Source organism: Durio zibethinus, chromosome 10 (genome assembly GCF_047325235.1).
Source record: "Durio zibethinus cultivar Kanyao isolate XHJ-2024 chromosome 10, ASM4732523v1, whole genome shotgun sequence".
Classification (NCBI taxonomy): Eukaryota; Viridiplantae; Streptophyta; class Magnoliopsida; order Malvales; family Malvaceae; genus Durio; species Durio zibethinus.
The window spans coordinates 1,559,355-1,577,360 of NC_143171.1; the positions used below are offsets into that span (position 1 = coordinate 1,559,355).

General features: G+C 33.4%; 2 protein-coding genes across 5 annotated transcripts; both read right to left on the reverse strand.

Moving 5' to 3' along the window:
* Nucleotides 1–721: 721 nt before the first annotated feature.
* Nucleotides 722–11,999, reverse strand: TSK (tetratricopeptide repeat (TPR)-containing protein). The gene is made up of 20 exons (XM_022885918.2): nucleotides 11,655–11,999; nucleotides 10,272–11,069; nucleotides 8,787–8,963; nucleotides 8,471–8,562; nucleotides 7,364–7,462; nucleotides 6,700–7,175; nucleotides 6,562–6,605; nucleotides 6,209–6,475; nucleotides 5,677–5,824; nucleotides 4,873–4,989; nucleotides 4,217–4,317; nucleotides 3,951–4,071; nucleotides 3,635–3,747; nucleotides 3,183–3,294; nucleotides 2,848–2,952; nucleotides 2,698–2,764; nucleotides 2,465–2,585; nucleotides 2,183–2,356; nucleotides 1,716–1,833; nucleotides 722–1,630 (listed from the first exon to the last, which is right to left on the reverse strand). Exons 1-20 carry the CDS (start codon nucleotides 11,928–11,930, stop codon nucleotides 1,089–1,091), a joined length of 4,068 nt encoding a protein of 1,355 aa, XP_022741653.2. The 5' UTR covers nucleotides 11,931–11,999; the 3' UTR covers nucleotides 722–1,088.
* An 858-nt stretch (nucleotides 12,000–12,857) lies between these two features.
* Nucleotides 12,858–16,766, reverse strand: LOC111293479 (putative serine/threonine-protein kinase WNK7). 4 transcript variants are annotated; one of them, XM_022886216.2, is made up of 8 exons: nucleotides 16,651–16,766; nucleotides 15,805–15,915; nucleotides 15,426–15,463; nucleotides 15,032–15,259; nucleotides 14,714–14,934; nucleotides 14,396–14,553; nucleotides 13,901–14,315; nucleotides 12,858–13,802 (listed from the first exon to the last, which is right to left on the reverse strand). In XM_022886216.2, the coding sequence occupies exons 2-8, from the start codon at nucleotides 15,898–15,900 to the stop codon at nucleotides 13,024–13,026; spliced, it is 1,935 nt and encodes a 644-aa protein (XP_022741951.2). In that variant the 5' UTR covers nucleotides 15,901–15,915; nucleotides 16,651–16,766; the 3' UTR covers nucleotides 12,858–13,023. The 4 variants fall into 4 exon arrangements, with proteins under 4 accessions (XP_022741951.2, XP_022741952.2, XP_022741953.2 ...); XM_022886217.2 differs by having other exon boundaries at nucleotides 15,805–15,924; XM_022886218.2 differs by having other exon boundaries at nucleotides 16,565–16,766.
* Between the last annotated feature and the right edge of the window lie 1,240 nt (nucleotides 16,767–18,006).

Here is an 18,006-nt window from a genome sequence, read left to right on the forward strand (position 1 = left end):
AAATGCATCATCATCATCATCATCATCATCATCATTTACCCATGCCATTCTATATTTAATGGTAGATATATCACTTAGGCATTGTTTGGTCGTTCTATATTTTGATTTTTCTTATTAAAAATGAACGAATAAGTAAAAAGTAATACCAATCCTATAAATAATTATTCTATATGAAAGTAAAATAATATTAAAAATTTACATTTTACTTTTTACTTGTAGAAGCAAAAAAGAAAGCAACAAAGTAAGAATCGAATGAATACTTTTTTACAAAGATTACTCCACAAAATCATTTGAATATGGCACTTAATTTTAGCAATAAATTATTCTACATTATGAATCTATTCATATAGAGCAGGAAAAAAAAAAGTAGAACACAGTATCATTTGCCTCATAATGCTGACAGTGTATATACCTTGATGTTATTATTATACCAATAGCGGAAATTAATGAGCCAATTATTTCTATCATTTACATTTTTTTTGTAAGCAAAGAAATGAACCATCATTTTGATTAGAGAGGTTGAAATTTTTTAAAAGGGAAAAAAAGGTTGACACTGATACCAATGATTTTTTTTTTTCTTCATTTAATTTTTAGTAAACCATTGTTTACTTAATCTAAAAGCTCTCCATTTAGATTCCATTTGTGTCACCTTATCATGTTTAAATGAATTAATTTAATTTAAGCTTAGGCTTAGCTTAGGCTTATTAGGAGTAGAGATTAGTTCAATCCAAACAAAATCCAGACCATGAAATATGAATGATAACAGAATACGCTAATCCAAACTTGCAATTTTGCTTTCAACATGTCATCAACATCAACCCTTGGAATCTATATATTACAGTGAACCTATACATACACTTCCAATCAGTTGAGGCTAATTACAATTATATTAAAGATAATGGCAAATTATCGTTAAAACATGGCCAAAACAACAGGATCAACATATCCATAGAAATATGTTGCTATGATGTGAGTTTGTTTCTGTGAAGGTGACTATACAAAGTGCCAGAATCAAATCAGAAATCATGCTGCATAGTTAGTGATGCTAATATGCTCAAAGAAACGAAGAAATTCCAGCAGGAACAAATTCAATCCTTTTTGCAGCAGGATTTGACTCTACAACACTCATTTCCTTCCACTGATAGATGGACCATCTGATTCTTGATGTGCCGCCTAGCTAAACCAACCCTTGCACCTGATGACCAAGCATTATATAAAGCTTCTGAAGCTTGCACTGAGAACCCATTATTGCTAAGATCTAATACCTGCAACTGCTTTATCATGCCAATGGCAGTAGAAAGCTCTTGGATGAACTGGCAACCCAAAGATGAGTTTCTGTGGCATGAGCTTGCACAGCTGTCATTGAATCCGGATGCAGCTGTTTCTACTCTTATCTTATCATCTTCACTATCGGCAACTTCAAGCTTACTGCAGTCGGTGTTAAGAGCACATAAGCAATGTTCATCATCAAATTCCTTGGAAACACATGGATTAAGAGACAGTTCAGATATGGCGTGGTTTGGCTGTAAGATTTCTGAACTCTCATATGTGACTCTACCATATTGTATAGCTAACTGCTTATCCATATCAGCATTATCAGCAAGATTGAGCTCTTCTAGGGAGTAATTCTCTGCAAGGAAAACCAACTAAGCAATTAGAAAATCAGAGTTTAATAGAAATGTAAAAAATCATACAAAGGGAATTGGTCATTTAACCTGCTAGTGCCTGAATTATTTGAAGAATCCCAGCCATCCCCAGCTGACACTTGTTCAGCTTCAAAACTTTTAGACAACATTGAGGATTCATAAGCAGTGATGCTAATGCATTGCCACCCTGTGTTCATAGCTCCAGTCATTCCACAGAGAAAAGTAATCTTAAATTCAAAGATGAAGAAAAATTATAGCACAAACTTGGTCTGCAGTGAATGGTTCTTTTATATTCAATCTTATCTTCATGATTTAAGGTAAAACCACATAGGGTGCACAAATAAAAGCTATAGCTTTCCATTACATACTCTCTAAAATAAATAAGAATGGTCATTATACTAGCAGCAGCACAGATTTAACCATACTTGTCCAAAATCCAAAATACAAAACCTACATGTCACACTTAGCTTAAATTTTAAGCAGTTCTCTGTTGTACTTGTATACAAGAAAAGTGTCATAATCTGATATAAACAAACCTCTAGCATAATGGGATTTCCACCAAGGTTCAGCTCAATAATGCCACTAATGAAAGGAACATGATTGTTAAGTTCATAAATATACGTAGATGTTACTCCACAATAAGACAGATCAAGTTTCAAAGGCTCCTGAGTTGAGCTGAACAATGATTGAGTCAATCCTAGTGCTCCATCCTACAAATGACATCAGAATCCAATCACAAGCAGAGGAAGAAACTTAACTCATACACTTAAAGAAAACTAATATTGATGTTAAAAGCATGCTGGTATAAATTTGCTTACTGTTCCTATACCGGTGCCCTCAAGCATCAGTCGTGACAAACATGTGGTTTTAGCAAGGTGGCAAAGGCCATCAACCACAGTCTTGCTTAGTTTTAAACCATTCAAACTAAGTTCTGAAAATCTGAAAAAAAAACAACTTTAACATTAGCGAGCTTGAAGCTTAGGTGCTTCTCCATTTGTAAAATATAAACTACATCAAGAAAAATGAGAAAAATGTTCTGTTTATCTTAAACCTGTTCAAAGTAGAAAGTTTGCCCAATAAATTAGCGATAACATTTCCTGATATAGGGTTGTTATGTCCTGCCAGAATAATGATGCTTAGAGAGCTTTCCAGAAACAAATAACAAATTGAATAGAATTATTCACTGATTTGATAAGCATACCAATAAGAAGTTGCGATAGTACAGATCCAGTGTCCAGTGCATCAGCAACCTTTTGAATTGTTCGAGAAGTAATGGAACAATGCTCTACATTCAAGCTATACAGGGCTAAAGATCAAAGAGGGCATCAGCTGATATAGTCAAGTAAAAAAATTAACGTCAAATAATTCAAAGCAGAATTTTCATCTGACGTTGGACAGAGGCAACCCAGTTAATCCTTCTCCAATTATTTGATGTAAAATACCATTATTTGAAAGGCAAAAACTATCTGGTAAGCCATTTGGTAAATGTAATGGAGCCTATATCAAAATTACTGAACAGTAGGGAATGCAATTTACCTCTGCACTTTTCAAGGATGGTTGAAAGATATGATCCACATGCATCAGTAAGACGATTACCGGAGATATTAAGTACTTCAAGTCGAGTGAACAGCACAGGGCACTCACAAATCTAATGATTTGGAAAATTTAAACATGTTACGATGCCAAAAGAAGGTGTTGGCTACTCTAACTGAGATTACCATGAATTGGAAGATTATTTGCTGTGAAGAATCTCAGCATTCTTTCAATTTTTTAAAGTATAACATATAACTAATTAACTACCATGCTTCAGTGTAGGGAAAAAGAAAACTAAAAGGGTGTGTGCAAATATATATTAAATTTCAATACAAACAGAAAAGCCCAATGCTAAAGAAAGGATGTTGTTTCTATTTAAAAGAGACTGAAACAAAAATGAAAATTTGAATCTCTGAAGTTGCGGACTAAAGATGGTTACAGCATAGGCTACCTACCTGGAATAAAGCTGTTGGACCAAATCTATTGCAATGCAAATCCAAAGTCAAATCACCATATTTTTGACCTGATGATGAAAAAAATTGTTGGAGTTTCTCCATTGTTGCATTTCCTGGAAAACAGCAACCACAAATGGACCACTAATATTATAAAAGGAATTCAGGATTATTCATTTTCAAGAAAAAACTGCATCATGAAATAATCGAACTAATTCTGTCTATAAATATGTCAAAACAAATGGTGAGTACACAACTTGTAGTCCAATCAAAGCATGGAAACTGTGATGAAGAGAGAGCAGAAATGGGATTTTATCACCTAACAAGTTGTGAGAAAGATCTAGCATGGCAACCCCTTTGTGTGTATTCAAGGCATTCAACAATGGAGTTATTGATATATCTTGCAGTTCACATTCAGACACATTGACTTCATCCTCTATCTGGTAAACAAAGAGTATCAAACAGAATAAAACCATTTAGGCTTCCAAGCGTGATGTAACAGGCTACCCTGCAGCAATTTGTAGAATACATAACAATATAAAACATAGCGTCAAAAACCAAACACTATTAAACCTTCATTCTTACCTCTGAAACATACAATTTTTTAAGCAACTTCATATTTGGTGCCTCAGATAATTCTTTGCAGCTGTCAATATACAGCTTCATCAAGCGCTTTTGGACCCATCCTGTGAAGATAACACATGAGATGTAAATTGTCTCAGTAGCAAAGAAATTCATATAAGGAAAAAGTTATACTAAGATTATAATATGGAAACTATCATGCACTGTGTAAGCTGGCTAAGTATTTCTGGTTTGAAAAGGTTCAAGAAGTCTAAAGCATCATGCATCGTCAACATGTGTCTTGACTGTAGAACATTAAGATTCATAATTCAGTTTTGTGAAAATGCTTTGGATAATCTTTATTCTGAAACAAGAAGCATGTACAACATTAACCATTTGATGGAGCACATAACACAGGATCAAACAGCTTAAAGGATACTTTGCCAATCTAAAAAACTGGAATCCTATTCACACAACTTGATTAACACTAATCCTTCACACAGGAAGTAGTGTTGGCAATATGACACGAATAAGAAAGAAACACACTTCAAAACTGAAATAATTAGTTTAAACACAGAAGCACCATAACTCATACAACGGAAATTAAGGCTACAGGAACTACTACAAAAGACAAGGTGATATCATTATTTCAGACAATGAAAACCAATTTTAACACATACCATCGATCACCACATCAACCGAAACCTTCCTCAGATGATTCCTAAGAGAATCAAAGTTTTCAAAGGATTCCAGAGGTCTTCCATCATATTCCATGTTTCGAATGATAGGCAACAGACCTATTAAGACACCATTCACAAAACTGTAAGTGATCTGGAAAGAACAAAAGATAATTGAATAAGAGGGGTAACATTGCAGTAATTAAGAGAAAAGATGAGTACAGAAAGAACAAGAAAGATAGTAGTTAGCAACCCCAAGAACTTTCAATTCCTCTTGCAAGAGCTTTGTTCATTTGGATTATATATTTATTAAAAAATTTTTGCCCAAAGCAATTCCTGATGGCATGCAATAAGTACACGCACTATTATGGTGTTCTCAGGTACATCTCCAAACATATAACTGTTTCTGACCCACAATTTAATACTAAGAAGAGTTACATGGGAGCACTTGGTGACTTCAATTGTCAACACCAGTTCCATGACATTTCAAGCCAACAATTTCATTGGTATCATACAAAGCACAATCTCTGTAAACGTACTGCCACTTTACTTCAAATAAAGAATTGTTTGAGACATGAAATATTTGACCAAATTTTCAAAGGATATGGGTTGGTCAATATCTTGAAACACTTTAATATCCTTATTTTCAGTTACTGTAGAAGCTACATTTCTTCATGATACACACAATTCAATTGTAACAAGTTCTCAGTCAATCTAGATCACAAACACTTTCTAGCAAACTAATGCTCTCACCCGCCTAGAATTGATAAAATAAGAAACTTGTAAATTTTGATAATATGTCCCTACCCTTTGATCTCTTCTCTACAGGAAGCTGCAAGTAATATAAGCAAGCTAGTTCAAACTTCAAAGACTCAATGCTTATCTTGTCACCAGCCATAAATGAGCTCAATTCCACATATATCATGCTGTCATCAATTTTGAATGTTACATAACCCTGCAATTAGCAGAACAACCAAACAACGGAATTCAAAATTATAGCAACATAAAAAAAAAGATGCATAAGCACCATTAAGGCCACCTGTGCTTCACAAAAATGCATATGAACAACAGAGATTTTTAAGAACCATTTTTGCATTAGAATATTGCATTCAACTTTCCTGACACCTTGTTGGAGTTCTAGCATAAGGAGAAGGTAAAGGATTAGCCAAAGATTCCAGAGGAGGGAATGGATCAAACACTTGTTTAATGACAAACATGTAAAAAAAATAATGCATAGGCGGTGCTACCTACTTGGGCACATTTTACATTTTCCATAACAAGAATGACAACAACAACTGACCAAATTAAACTGTACAAAAGAAACATGGGAAATACTTACATCATCCTCATTATCAGTAGTATGCAACCTGAGACGAGAAGAATTATGTCTATGCAGTAAGTTTTCCGAAGCATTGACATCACATTTCAAAGTGCTAGCAGCAAAATCAGAACTAATAACGACTTCAGCCTCACTCAGAGATCTGTTAATTTTTCCATTTGAAACAGTTATTTTGGGGCTCATTGATTTGTATGAACAAGTGCTTTCTTCAATATTGACAAGATTACAGGGCCTGCTGGGACTTTTGGAGGAAACTGGTGACAAATCCTGCAAAACCAAAATGATTCAGCAATAATGTACCAAGTTGACAAGCTTACAAATATTCTTCGGGACTACTCCAGTTGCTTGTATACCTGCAATTTATAATCAGAACTGGCTGAACCACTTTTACTCTTAACTGCAGTCAGGTCAAAAATACATCTAAGTTATTACCTTAAGCCTTTAATAAGAACCCAAGAAAAAATCGCATTTCAAATACACTGACAACTCACAATCATCTGAAGCAGCAACACCAACTGAACGTTTATGCAGCCTTCTTGCTGAACTTTCTACTTCATCATGCATGTCACCTTCATCATCTGAAAGGACTAGACGGACACGTTTACGACTGACAACTGTTTGCTGATTACTTGTTGATTTAGACAAACTTTTTGGAAAAGCTCCATCTGGCTCAATAGAAATATTGTATTTTCCTGTGTGAGCTGTTTTATTTTTGGGTGATCTTTTGCTGGGTCGGATAAGTGAAATTAGAGGTAAATCATCATCCAACTCTCCACTAGCAGCTAAAGATACTGATCTGTTAGAATTGGATTTACTCATCACCTCCAAGTATGCATTAGACATGTTATCTGAGCAATCATCATCCCCATCTGTATCAGTTTCAGAGCAGCAATCCGTTGCAATATGATTTGCTTCAAGCTCCTTAACTTTCGACTGCTTCAATTTGTCAATTTCAAGCTGCAACCTCCTAGAATAGCAGCTTTCTTCAGCAATAATAAAGACCAATGTCGACAATATCATGAATCTATATATGAACCCTAAAAATTTTAAAAATCTAAACAAATTATCTTTTGAACTTTGGAAACTCCAATTTTACAGGTCATAAAATTTACACGCAAGCAGCTAGCTAATCCGGGCAAATATAAGCAAATTTACCTGGCCTCTTCAACATTGTCAAATCTTATCATGTGGCTATAGTGCATATTCTCCAGTGCAGAAAGCTGAACGGAAGGAATCTTAGCTTCAGCAGCAATCCTGCGGTATGAGATTACAGAACAAAACTAAACTTTCAAACTTAAAAGGCAAGTAGGAGTTAACTAGGTTGATTTGTTATTCATGCAAGGACCTGGTGTGCAAGAATGATAATGAGTTGCCCATGCAAAAGCAAATATTTTGGTTGCAAAGACTTGCAATTTGCTAAAATGACACAAGACATTGCTCTGGAATACCTTTTAGCCGTAACTTCAACAATTAACAACTAAAAATAAAAACAAAAGCATCCAATAACTGTGAAGGAAACAATAGTTGCTTCGTTTGATTGCACTTATTAAATTAGCATTTTTTTAATAATTTCCTAACATGAAAGATGGTGCTCAGAAATGTCAGGTCTGTCTTCCAGCCTCTGAAATTGACACTTCCAATGTGTCCCAAAAATCAGGTTAAATCATGTTTGGAGAAGAATCACGATAATAGTGGTGTTTAAATGAACTGCCCATTGACATGGTGAGTCATCAGCTGGCACAAAACATATGCAATTCTCGCAGCCAATCAATGGCAGCAATTATGTAAGGATAGGGTCACGGGACACTTGATATAATATGAAGGAAGATGCTCAGTTTCACATAAAACAGGTAATCGGCAGGATGCCTTTTCCAACAAATTCAAATGCATTATATATCAAATTCATTATAGATTAGTCATTATTCTACAAATACTTAAGTTACCTATCATGAAGCACACTGTCAGTTTTATCATATAATTCATAAATTGCAAGGATTGGCGCTCCAACACTTGTAATTTGCATTCATGAGAGCTAAAAGGGAAGACTTCATTGAAGGATCTATTTCCATTTGTCTCCCAAATAGGAGGAAATAAGAAATTGTTTGCTTCCTACTTTTCGAAAAGTTAGTTGCCATTTCAAAGAATTTTGCACCAAATTACTTCTAACAAGGCTGATTCCAGAATTTTGGAAAAGCAAATAGTAAACAGAATTTAAAAAATCACCAAATGGTACCTAAAAAAGTAAAGAATAGCAGAAATGACCTGTATCCCTCTTTAAATGCTTCAAGTGCTCCAGTCCAGTCACCATTGCAATCCAAAACATTACCTATATTAATTTTTGACAATGCTTGACCCTGAAACTAACAACAGTCAATAATATATCCACCTCCAAACTTAAAACACATTCGTGAACCAAATAGTCTAAAGTAAGACCAACACCAACTCTGAATCCCAAGCAACGCAAATCATTTACAAATAAAAAATAATAATAATAAAAGAATACTGTCTTCAGTTTAATTATAAAACAACAAAAAATGAGTCATATAACAATAGATCATAAAATTAATACCAAGCTCACCTCCAGATTTTCGATTGACTTGAATCCTTCCCAACTCTTTGTGTACCATTTAATGGCTCTGCTGAAGTCCCTGAGCTTCTGGTATGATTCTCCAACAACCAAAAATGCATCACTTAGGTTTTCCTTATCACAAAGTTCACTTGCTATACGCTTCTTCCTTTTTGCGAATTCATGATGCTAAACATAAATTTTCAAAACATAAGCAAGACTATTGAATATGCAAGAAAATATGGAAGTCGTCTCCTACAATACAAGTTAAAGGCAACATACAGAAAATTACTTGCAGATTTTACATCCTGCAAAGATATTGCCAATATAAATGAAAGTGATCCAGAAGCGAATATGAAAATTCCAAACTCTCAAAAATGAGATTTCAAGATGAAAACACCGACTACGGTCCAACAATCAGCTTTGATGTATATTAAAAACATAAGATGGTTTACTTCCTCTGTGGAAGCCATTTAAGACTCCTTATATATACCTAAATAAATTTAATAAACTCATCCATCTTTTGGTTTAAGGTCCTCTTCATTCTAGGTTATGTTGGTCTTCTTTCAAGAAGTCAACCAACTTTGTCTTCCTTGAATCACAGAATGACAGTTCTGGGAATGAGCATCAGTAGCCTGTACAAAATCATGTTTCTGCAGACAGAAAAGAGAATAACTTTTTCCAGTTTCCTTATTGAAATTTCCGTTTGATGATACAAAGAATCACTTTGGACAGCCTAGGTTATTTCTCTTTCTCCTACTTCTCCATGTTTTTATGATCCACTAAAAAACGTGAGAGCCTAATGATTCTGGATGATGCTCATTCTTCAAATTCCCTGAATACTTTTCTTCGGCTGTGTTCCTTTTTTATACATGCACCAAATCATTCTAAAAGTAGACAATAATCATTCTCATTTCCAAGACAATAATCTCTTTGTATAACAAAAGAGTAATTTGCCAAAAACTAAAAGTATGAAAAAAATGAGCAGCCATTTAATTTCATTAAGCATTCATAATATCTATTTAACAGTGCTGTCAGTTTTCTTTGGTAATTGTATGTGTTAACATACACTTTACCCTTAACAGCATATCAATAAAAAGGGAAAAAGATGTCAAAGAAACGGCAACAAGCAATCCCACCCATGCTGTCAAATTACATTCAACTATGAAAAGGAACATTGAAATATGATGAATTAAACTGCCAACCCATTTCCACATGCAACATTTAGCCATAGCAAGCTTAGGACAAAAGCTTTTGAGCAAAAAAAAAAAGTATACCGCAGAGCATTTAACTTGAAACCTTATTGATAGCCTAGCATAACGCATACCAAGAATTCTGTGCAATTATGTCAAATGCACAGATATCATGGGCATTTCAAATAATAATGATAATAATGATAATAATTGGATGCTATCTAAAACTGTTTTGTGTGATAAAATGCAATTATGTTTGAAAAGAAACAAAAGCAAGAAAAACTCATATGCAACACATACTAACCTTCAGCCATGCAAAGATCATAGCTGATTTCTCAATGAGACGATCAAGACATGAATTCTGCTGTAGCAGAAGCTTACGCTCATGTGGTGTTCCTTTAGCAATAACCATGTTTCTTTTCAGCTTCTTGAGATTTTGCTCTTCTTGTTTCAGTTCATTTATCACATTAATAGCTTCCTTTACAGTCTTAATATTTTGATCAATTTGTGCTGCTAAAGCATCCTCATCTTCCATGGATTTTGCCAAATCAAGTGCCTTTTGGTAGCAAAGTATAGCCTCATCATACTTTTGAACCCTGTAATGCAACTCACCGAGATTAATGTATCCTTTTGCCTCTCCTTGGCGGTGCCCAATTCTCTTACAAATCATTATGTCTTTCTCAATGTGTTCATGAGCTTCGTCCCACCTCCTCAACTCCATATAAACATTTCCCAGATTGTGATGAAGCCTACTACGTGCATCATCATCCTCGATGACTTCCTCTTCATCACATATCTCCAAACCTTTAGTGAGACATTTCAGTGCTTCATCTAAGTTATCAAGGTCCATTTCAAGCATTCCTATATTATTGTGTGCATCAATATACTCCTTTAGAAAAGAAGACTTATTATTAGGGGGGTTCTCCTTGAGAGTCCGAGCAAGTTTCATGGCAGACTTGAAATACTTTTTGGCATTCCGAGCTGAGTAATGGTCATCATCAGATTTTAGAAAAATTTCATGGTAGGTACGCCCAAGTTGTGTGCTGGCTCTTTGCTGCTCAACAAGATCATTGGAATCCTTAGCAAGGTCCAAATGTTTTTTCTGCAATAAAAAATGTTTAATAATTACGTATCAATCAGAAATACACCAAACACAATTTTATTTATTGGTGCATAGGAGACGCACAAGGTTTTGGGCTATAAAATAGGAGGTACAAGTAAAACTCTCCTAAGTTCCAACCCCATCCTCAAGATTTGAACCTAACACATTCAAGTTGGAGTCTCAAGTTCTAACTATTGGACCATCCCCTTGGGAACACCAAAACTAAATACTTGTTTTTTGTAGTCTTAGATTTTCCATCTACAGAGTAATTGAAAATCTAATTGCAATTAGCCCACTAGTCATTTGCGTTAAAACAATGAAGATTCAAAGTCACCAACTAAACCCCACATTTACCCTTATGTTTTCTGCACTTTCTCTCCACCCAAACAGATCATAGTTGAATTCTTTTGACCAATGTTCCGTTGAAATTTTGCCCAGCCAACCAAAAACCCATTTATCTCAATGAAATTTGCATCAAAACCAAAAACCCAAATTCTATTCTCATCAGATAAACCAACAAAACATAAAAGATTGCATCATCTCAACACAATTAACCGACAAAAATAACAAGGAAAAAGAGATTACCTGATAAATCAAGGCGTCCTTGTAGTGTTCTAACCTGAGATAGACCTCACCAAGAGACTGACAAGTGGGAAGCAAGTGTTTTTCAGGCAAATACTTGTTGGAAACATCGTAATCGATCCGAAACCACTTGAGTGCTTCCACATACTCTCCTCGGTTCTTCAGAATATCTCCAATTACATTTGCCCACCTTGCCTCTTCCTGCCTATTCCCTTCCTCTTTGGCTTTTCTGTACCCACGCTTCGCCATGCTTATCTGTGACTCGTCGCCGCGAGCCATGTTTGATGGTGAATGGGGATCTTGGTTCTAGGGTTTGTGTCAGGAAAGGTTTGTCCGAGGGGAATAGAATGCTTTTGGTTTTCTTTTTTAAAAATTTTAGGCGCCAAAACCGGACTCCCGCCAAAACTTTGACCTCCGGCCAGGCCCCGAATGAGGCCCAATTCGGATTTTGGAACGGACTTGGTTTGTTATTTACTATTTTCATTTTATGTGTACTATTATTTAATTCTTTCTAAACTAAATATTAGTATAATTGAGAATTTGAGACTAAAGATGGCGGTCTAATTCGTTATGATTGATTTCGATTCAACTTTATCTCTTAGTGTCAATTTTTTTTAAATTCGATTTTGGGTTGAGTTGGATAATTATAAAATAAAGTTGAAGTTAAATTTTAAATAAATCTATTTTGATTTTATGCGGTATATATATAAAATTATTTTTTAATTATTTATTTAATTTATATTAATATATATTTTTTATATTTATTTAATTTTATATTTATATTAAAAAATAATATTTTATTAATTTTAAATTTAATTAAAAATAATTTTTTATAATATCAAATCAAATCAAATATAAAAAATAATAAAAAAATTAAATCAAATCTAATTCAAGTATTATGAATATAAAATTATATTGGATTCAAGACGAATCTACCTCGTTCAGACTTATTGCCATCATATTTGATACTTATATTTCTTAAATAAAAAATTTTTAATATAAATGAAGGACTAGTAAACTGAGTGATGAGACTTACGGTCGGCTTAAGTCTCAATTTAGACTTGGATTCGTCACCGTATAAAGAGCAGAATCAACTTGAATCACTACTCCTCGCTAATGTTGTAGTTAGACGGGCAGGAGATAAAAATGCATGTGCAAACAGTGATGTTTGTCATTTCACTCTAATCTCTTTATGGTTAACCAAAATGAAAACAAACTTCAAGAGAGAGTTCTTTTATTTTCAATTGACTTTCTCTTCCTACCACTCGTAAGTCAGCAAAATGGGGAAAAAGATGATTCTCTGCCCATAATAAAATATGTACATTTGCAGGGCCATTTACCCAAAAAAAAAAAAAAATTTAAGGGAGAAGGACTAGTAAACTGATTGCATCTTCTTCTGGGACAATCTTCTTCTTGTGTCCATGATGGCTTCATGTCTTCTCTTGGATATTTCTTTCATTGCTTCCTGATACTGCAGCTCAATCATTTCCAGCTCCAATCTTAACTCCTCATCTTCATCCCCACCAGAAGTAGAAGATACTGGATTCACAGACTTATTCTTGCCATCAAGGGATAATTCAGATCCAGAGAACAATTTGGTTTCATATCCTCTTAACCCATATCCATTACTGCCCATAGGACCTAATTCAGCAGACATAAAGGAATGAATGGAGCTAAGTTTATCATTCCACTCATTAGAGTTTGCAGAAACATATGACATCTCAGAACCAGAATCTTCGGCCATGAAATTTGCATGAGACATTTTTCCATTAAATTTCACAGAACAAGGACCTTGTCTTTTTGATTTATCAGATGCTCCTAAGGTCTTAGCGTCAGGACAAAGTTTTGACCGTGTAACATCATCAGCTTCACAAGGGTGATGGAAAGACCCCGAGGAAGGCTCCCCATTTTCTTGTGGCTTAAAGTACTGATTATCTCTTGAATTTTGTCTTCTATTGGGAGGAATCAGATGATCAATTGGAACACAAGGTTTCCAACTGGGAATTAGATTCAGCAACAACAAATCAATCAATTCAGCTATGAACACATCATTTTGATCCGCTAGTTCCAGTTGCTCAACCATTTCACTTGAAACTGAGAGGGCAGTATCACTATCAAGGAAGAAGAGGAAATGAATATTTCTCACACGACCTGCATAAAGAAACAAAATAAAATTTAATGAAAATAAAAGTAAGAGTGTAAAGAGAGTAAATGAGAGTGGAGATAATTCCTTTGGAATATCTTTTTACCATTCTGATCAGCTATTCGAAGTATTAATGATACAGAGTTTTCATCATTTCCCTCGCCCTTTAACAAGAAAAGGTTGCCTTTGTTTGTCCTTTGAACCTCCATGCCCAAGGAATTATCAAGAGATCTGATAACAGGCAGCTCACTGTCACTATCAAGATCTGCAGAGGATGGTTTATTCTTTGTGGAAGCAGGTGCTTCTGACATGAGGCAGCGATCTCCAAAGGCTCCCATTTTGGGCATAACAATATCAGGGAGCGGCAAAGGACGATTCTTTGCTGATCCATTTGCTTGCAGAAAGGGGTCCATTAAAAGCTCCTTCGCTGATAATCTTTGAGGTGCTGGAACTAAACACTTCTCAATAAATAGTTTCATCTCTTGATCAGTAACCCTAGAAAGGGCAGCAGGCTTTATTCCCTATAAAGTTTGAAGGAGTAAGATAATTGCTATTGTAGGGTTAACAACTATTTACAAGCTAAAGTGAAAAAAGAACTCACGGATGAAACTTTCTTATATATCTGAGCTGAGTTTCTACACTCGCTGTAAGGATACTCAAAAGTCACCATCTCCAGCATGCACATTCCAAAGGAATAAATATCAACCAACTCGTTGTAGTTCTCATCATACAGCTCAGGTGCCATAAATTCAGGGGTCCCTATCCCATCAAAAAATAAAATTCAGGGATTCCTATAAGCATGGGGGCCAAAAACCAGGACAGATCAACATAAATACAAAATAAAGAGAAAGGGTGTACTACCATATAATGAACATACCGATATAAAGAAACTATTGAGAAAGGGAAATAGAAAATATACCAATCACACTTTTGGCATTAGACTGCTCCAAAACAGTAGCCAACCCGAGATCACCAATTTTAACTTCACCTTGGTTGCCATTGATGAATATGTTATCACACTTCAAATCCCTATGTATTATTGGCGGTTCATGACTATGCAGGTAAATTAAACCTGCTAAAATCTGTCTTGCCCAACTCTTCACAGCCTTCAAGTCAACCTTCTTATGTTTCTTACGATACCTAAATCACATATCACACACACTAACCACAATTCTAATTTCACCATAAAACAAAAGGTGGAATTCCAGCAAAGATATGATAAGAAGAGTAAACGTACTGCCTGAGGCTTCCAGAGGTGAACAACTCAGTTATAATATTGACAGTCTTCTTTTTATCATCAATCCATGAATTGTAAAACCTTACAATATTACTATGTTTCAACGATTTCAAGAGTCGCACTTCAGAATACAGTCGTTCCAAGTCTTCTGGCTTCTGTAGGACCTCATCAATCTGAACTTGGTTCCATGCCACTTCAATGCCATTAGCTTCATCAAAAGCCTTGTAACTTGAAGGTTATAACATTAAGGAAAAGCATACGAATGATTTGCTTATTTCTGCTTATAGCATATTGCCATATCAACCAAATTTTTTGTACAGTACAAACGGGCATGCTTGCAAAAACAAAGTAATAATAACCCCGATCCCACAGATATAATACAGCAAAAGGATACACTGTCTTGAAGGCACCTTTCCCAAGCATTTCATTATACTGTTAGCATTCATATCAGTCAACAAGGTGAAACAATATTGGCCAAAAGCAGAACATTTAGTTTAGTTATAGAAAAAATGCGCGAAAGCCAGATAATCTAAATAGACTGAAAAAAAAAAATCTGGAAAACAAAAGCAAACCAAATGAATGACCGAACTACAAACAAATAACCTAATTTTTCTATGTGAAATCAACATTCGCATCCTCTTTTAAATGAAAAACCAAAGAATCTAAAAAGCATTATTGAAAACTTTTGTATCTCTCCCTTTCACATCCTCCCACAACAACCAAATAGAAGTTAATAAAAAGATCAAAATAAACTGATCAAACAAATATATTACCCTTATATATCTAGAAGTAGGATCAATCTCAAGAATATCCGGATCAGGGGGCTCTGCATGTGCACCACCATCTTCTACACTTTCTGTACCTACCATTCTCTGTGCCAAAACCTGCAAATCCTAAATAAAAAATTCAGCCCTAAAGATTCAAATTAAAAGTCACTAACCATGATTGATCACTTGGACATTACCAAATTGATCCATCACATTAAACCCTAGCATTATTGTTCCAACCACTAAATTCTGAAAAATTACATAATAAAACAGCTATACATGAAATTTAAGACAAAAAAATTCATCAAAAGTTAGAACATTGAATCCAACCCAAATACCAGATTAGCTTAAACACAATGTCAAATTGCCACCATTTTACAGTAAAATTGAATAAAACAAATAAAGAAAATCTAAATAGAATTACCTAAGATTCCTATGACTTGTTAATTTCGCTATCCATATATTTTTCTATTTGCATTAATCCAAAAAATGTAAAAAAATAAATAAAAGCAATATATATATATATATATAACACATAATAGTAATGGCGATTCTTAAGTAATTTTTTTATATTAAAGTAAAATTATGCATTTTGTTTTTCCTTTTTTTTCTTTTTTACTTTTCGTTAACGGAACCAAATTAAACAAACAAACATAAAATCAATTACAGCTTCATCAGCAAACAAAATGGCCAAAAATTACGCAATATGTATATAAATAATAGAGTAAATTTCTGATTACTTGAAAAAGAAAAGGAAAAAGAAGACCTCGATTTTTAGCTTTTTCTTGCAATGCAAAACACAAAAAGAAAAAAAAATTAGAAAAAAGAAAGAGAGAGAAAAAAAACCCTAACCCTAATGAAGGAAATCGGGAGAGAACAGAGAGAAAATCGGAACAAGTGTCGTTTTAATAGTTGAATTGGAAGCAATCTCAAATTTTTCTCTTAAAACCAGAGAACAGCGAAAGCGTGCCAAGTAAAGAGAGAAACCGACTATATTTATACTTATCTATTATGGCTTTTTTTTTTAAATTATTTTTCTAACGTCACTCGCCTGTGACAATATTTTTTATAATTTCAACAATAGTTGTGTAGTACTATTTTGTTTCTTGTTAAAAATTGGATTTTTTCTTGGATAAAAAGATTATACTTTTTTGGGAAAAAGAGAAGTTTGAAGTGGAGAATACACATATAAGGTTTAAAAATGTGCTAATACCTCTTATATTAGTTCATCATCCTTTAACTTTTTTATTTTGTTTTATTTTCTTCAATATGATTTTTTTTTAATTTTAAATGGCTTCAGATTTATTATTGTCACAATCGGTTAAAGAAATATTACTTTTATGTTTGATTCAAGTAAATGAAAATGTTTCCAACGATTAATATCTTTTATAAAATAATCATAATAACATAATTACCGGAGTGATATTATTACCAAAATAATCATAGTAATATAATTACCGGAGTGATATTATTACCAAAATAATCTTAATACATGTAATTTAAAATCACTTTATTTAGTTAATAATAATTAATTTTAAAAAATTAAATATCACTTATGTTTGGTAATTCAAAAAATTAAACGTTATTTTATTTAAAAATACGAAAATAACTATATATATTATAATGGTTACATAAATTAATAATTTTATGATTGTTTAAAGATAATAAATTATAAAATATTAGTAATATTATTTGTTTTGTAATAAAATATAGTTAAATTATTAAATTAATAATTATATTTATTGACAGGTAAATTTATTTTTATAATATAAATTATGAAAAAAATATTTAAATTAGAAAATGAAATCAATCTATTAAATTCATAGTAAAAGAAAATTAAAAACTTATATTATAATAAAATATTTATAAAAAAAGTAAAAAATATATACAAATTATTTTGAACTTATTATAATAAATATTAGTTTGAAAATATAAAATTTTATAATATAAAATACTTATAATTATAAGATGCAACAAGATTTTAATTCATATATTAAATGAGTAAAATTGACTATTTTTAATTTTACGTATTACTCCCTCTCAATAATAAAAGTTTCTCACCCTTTTATATGGGAATTAAATCACCCTTCAACTCAGTGATACTATCCTCTCGATGACCTAAGTAAGATCATCAAATGCTTATCAAACATAGCGATCCATTACCATCTATAGATCACCATGATTTTTACAGTGATCACCATATACCAT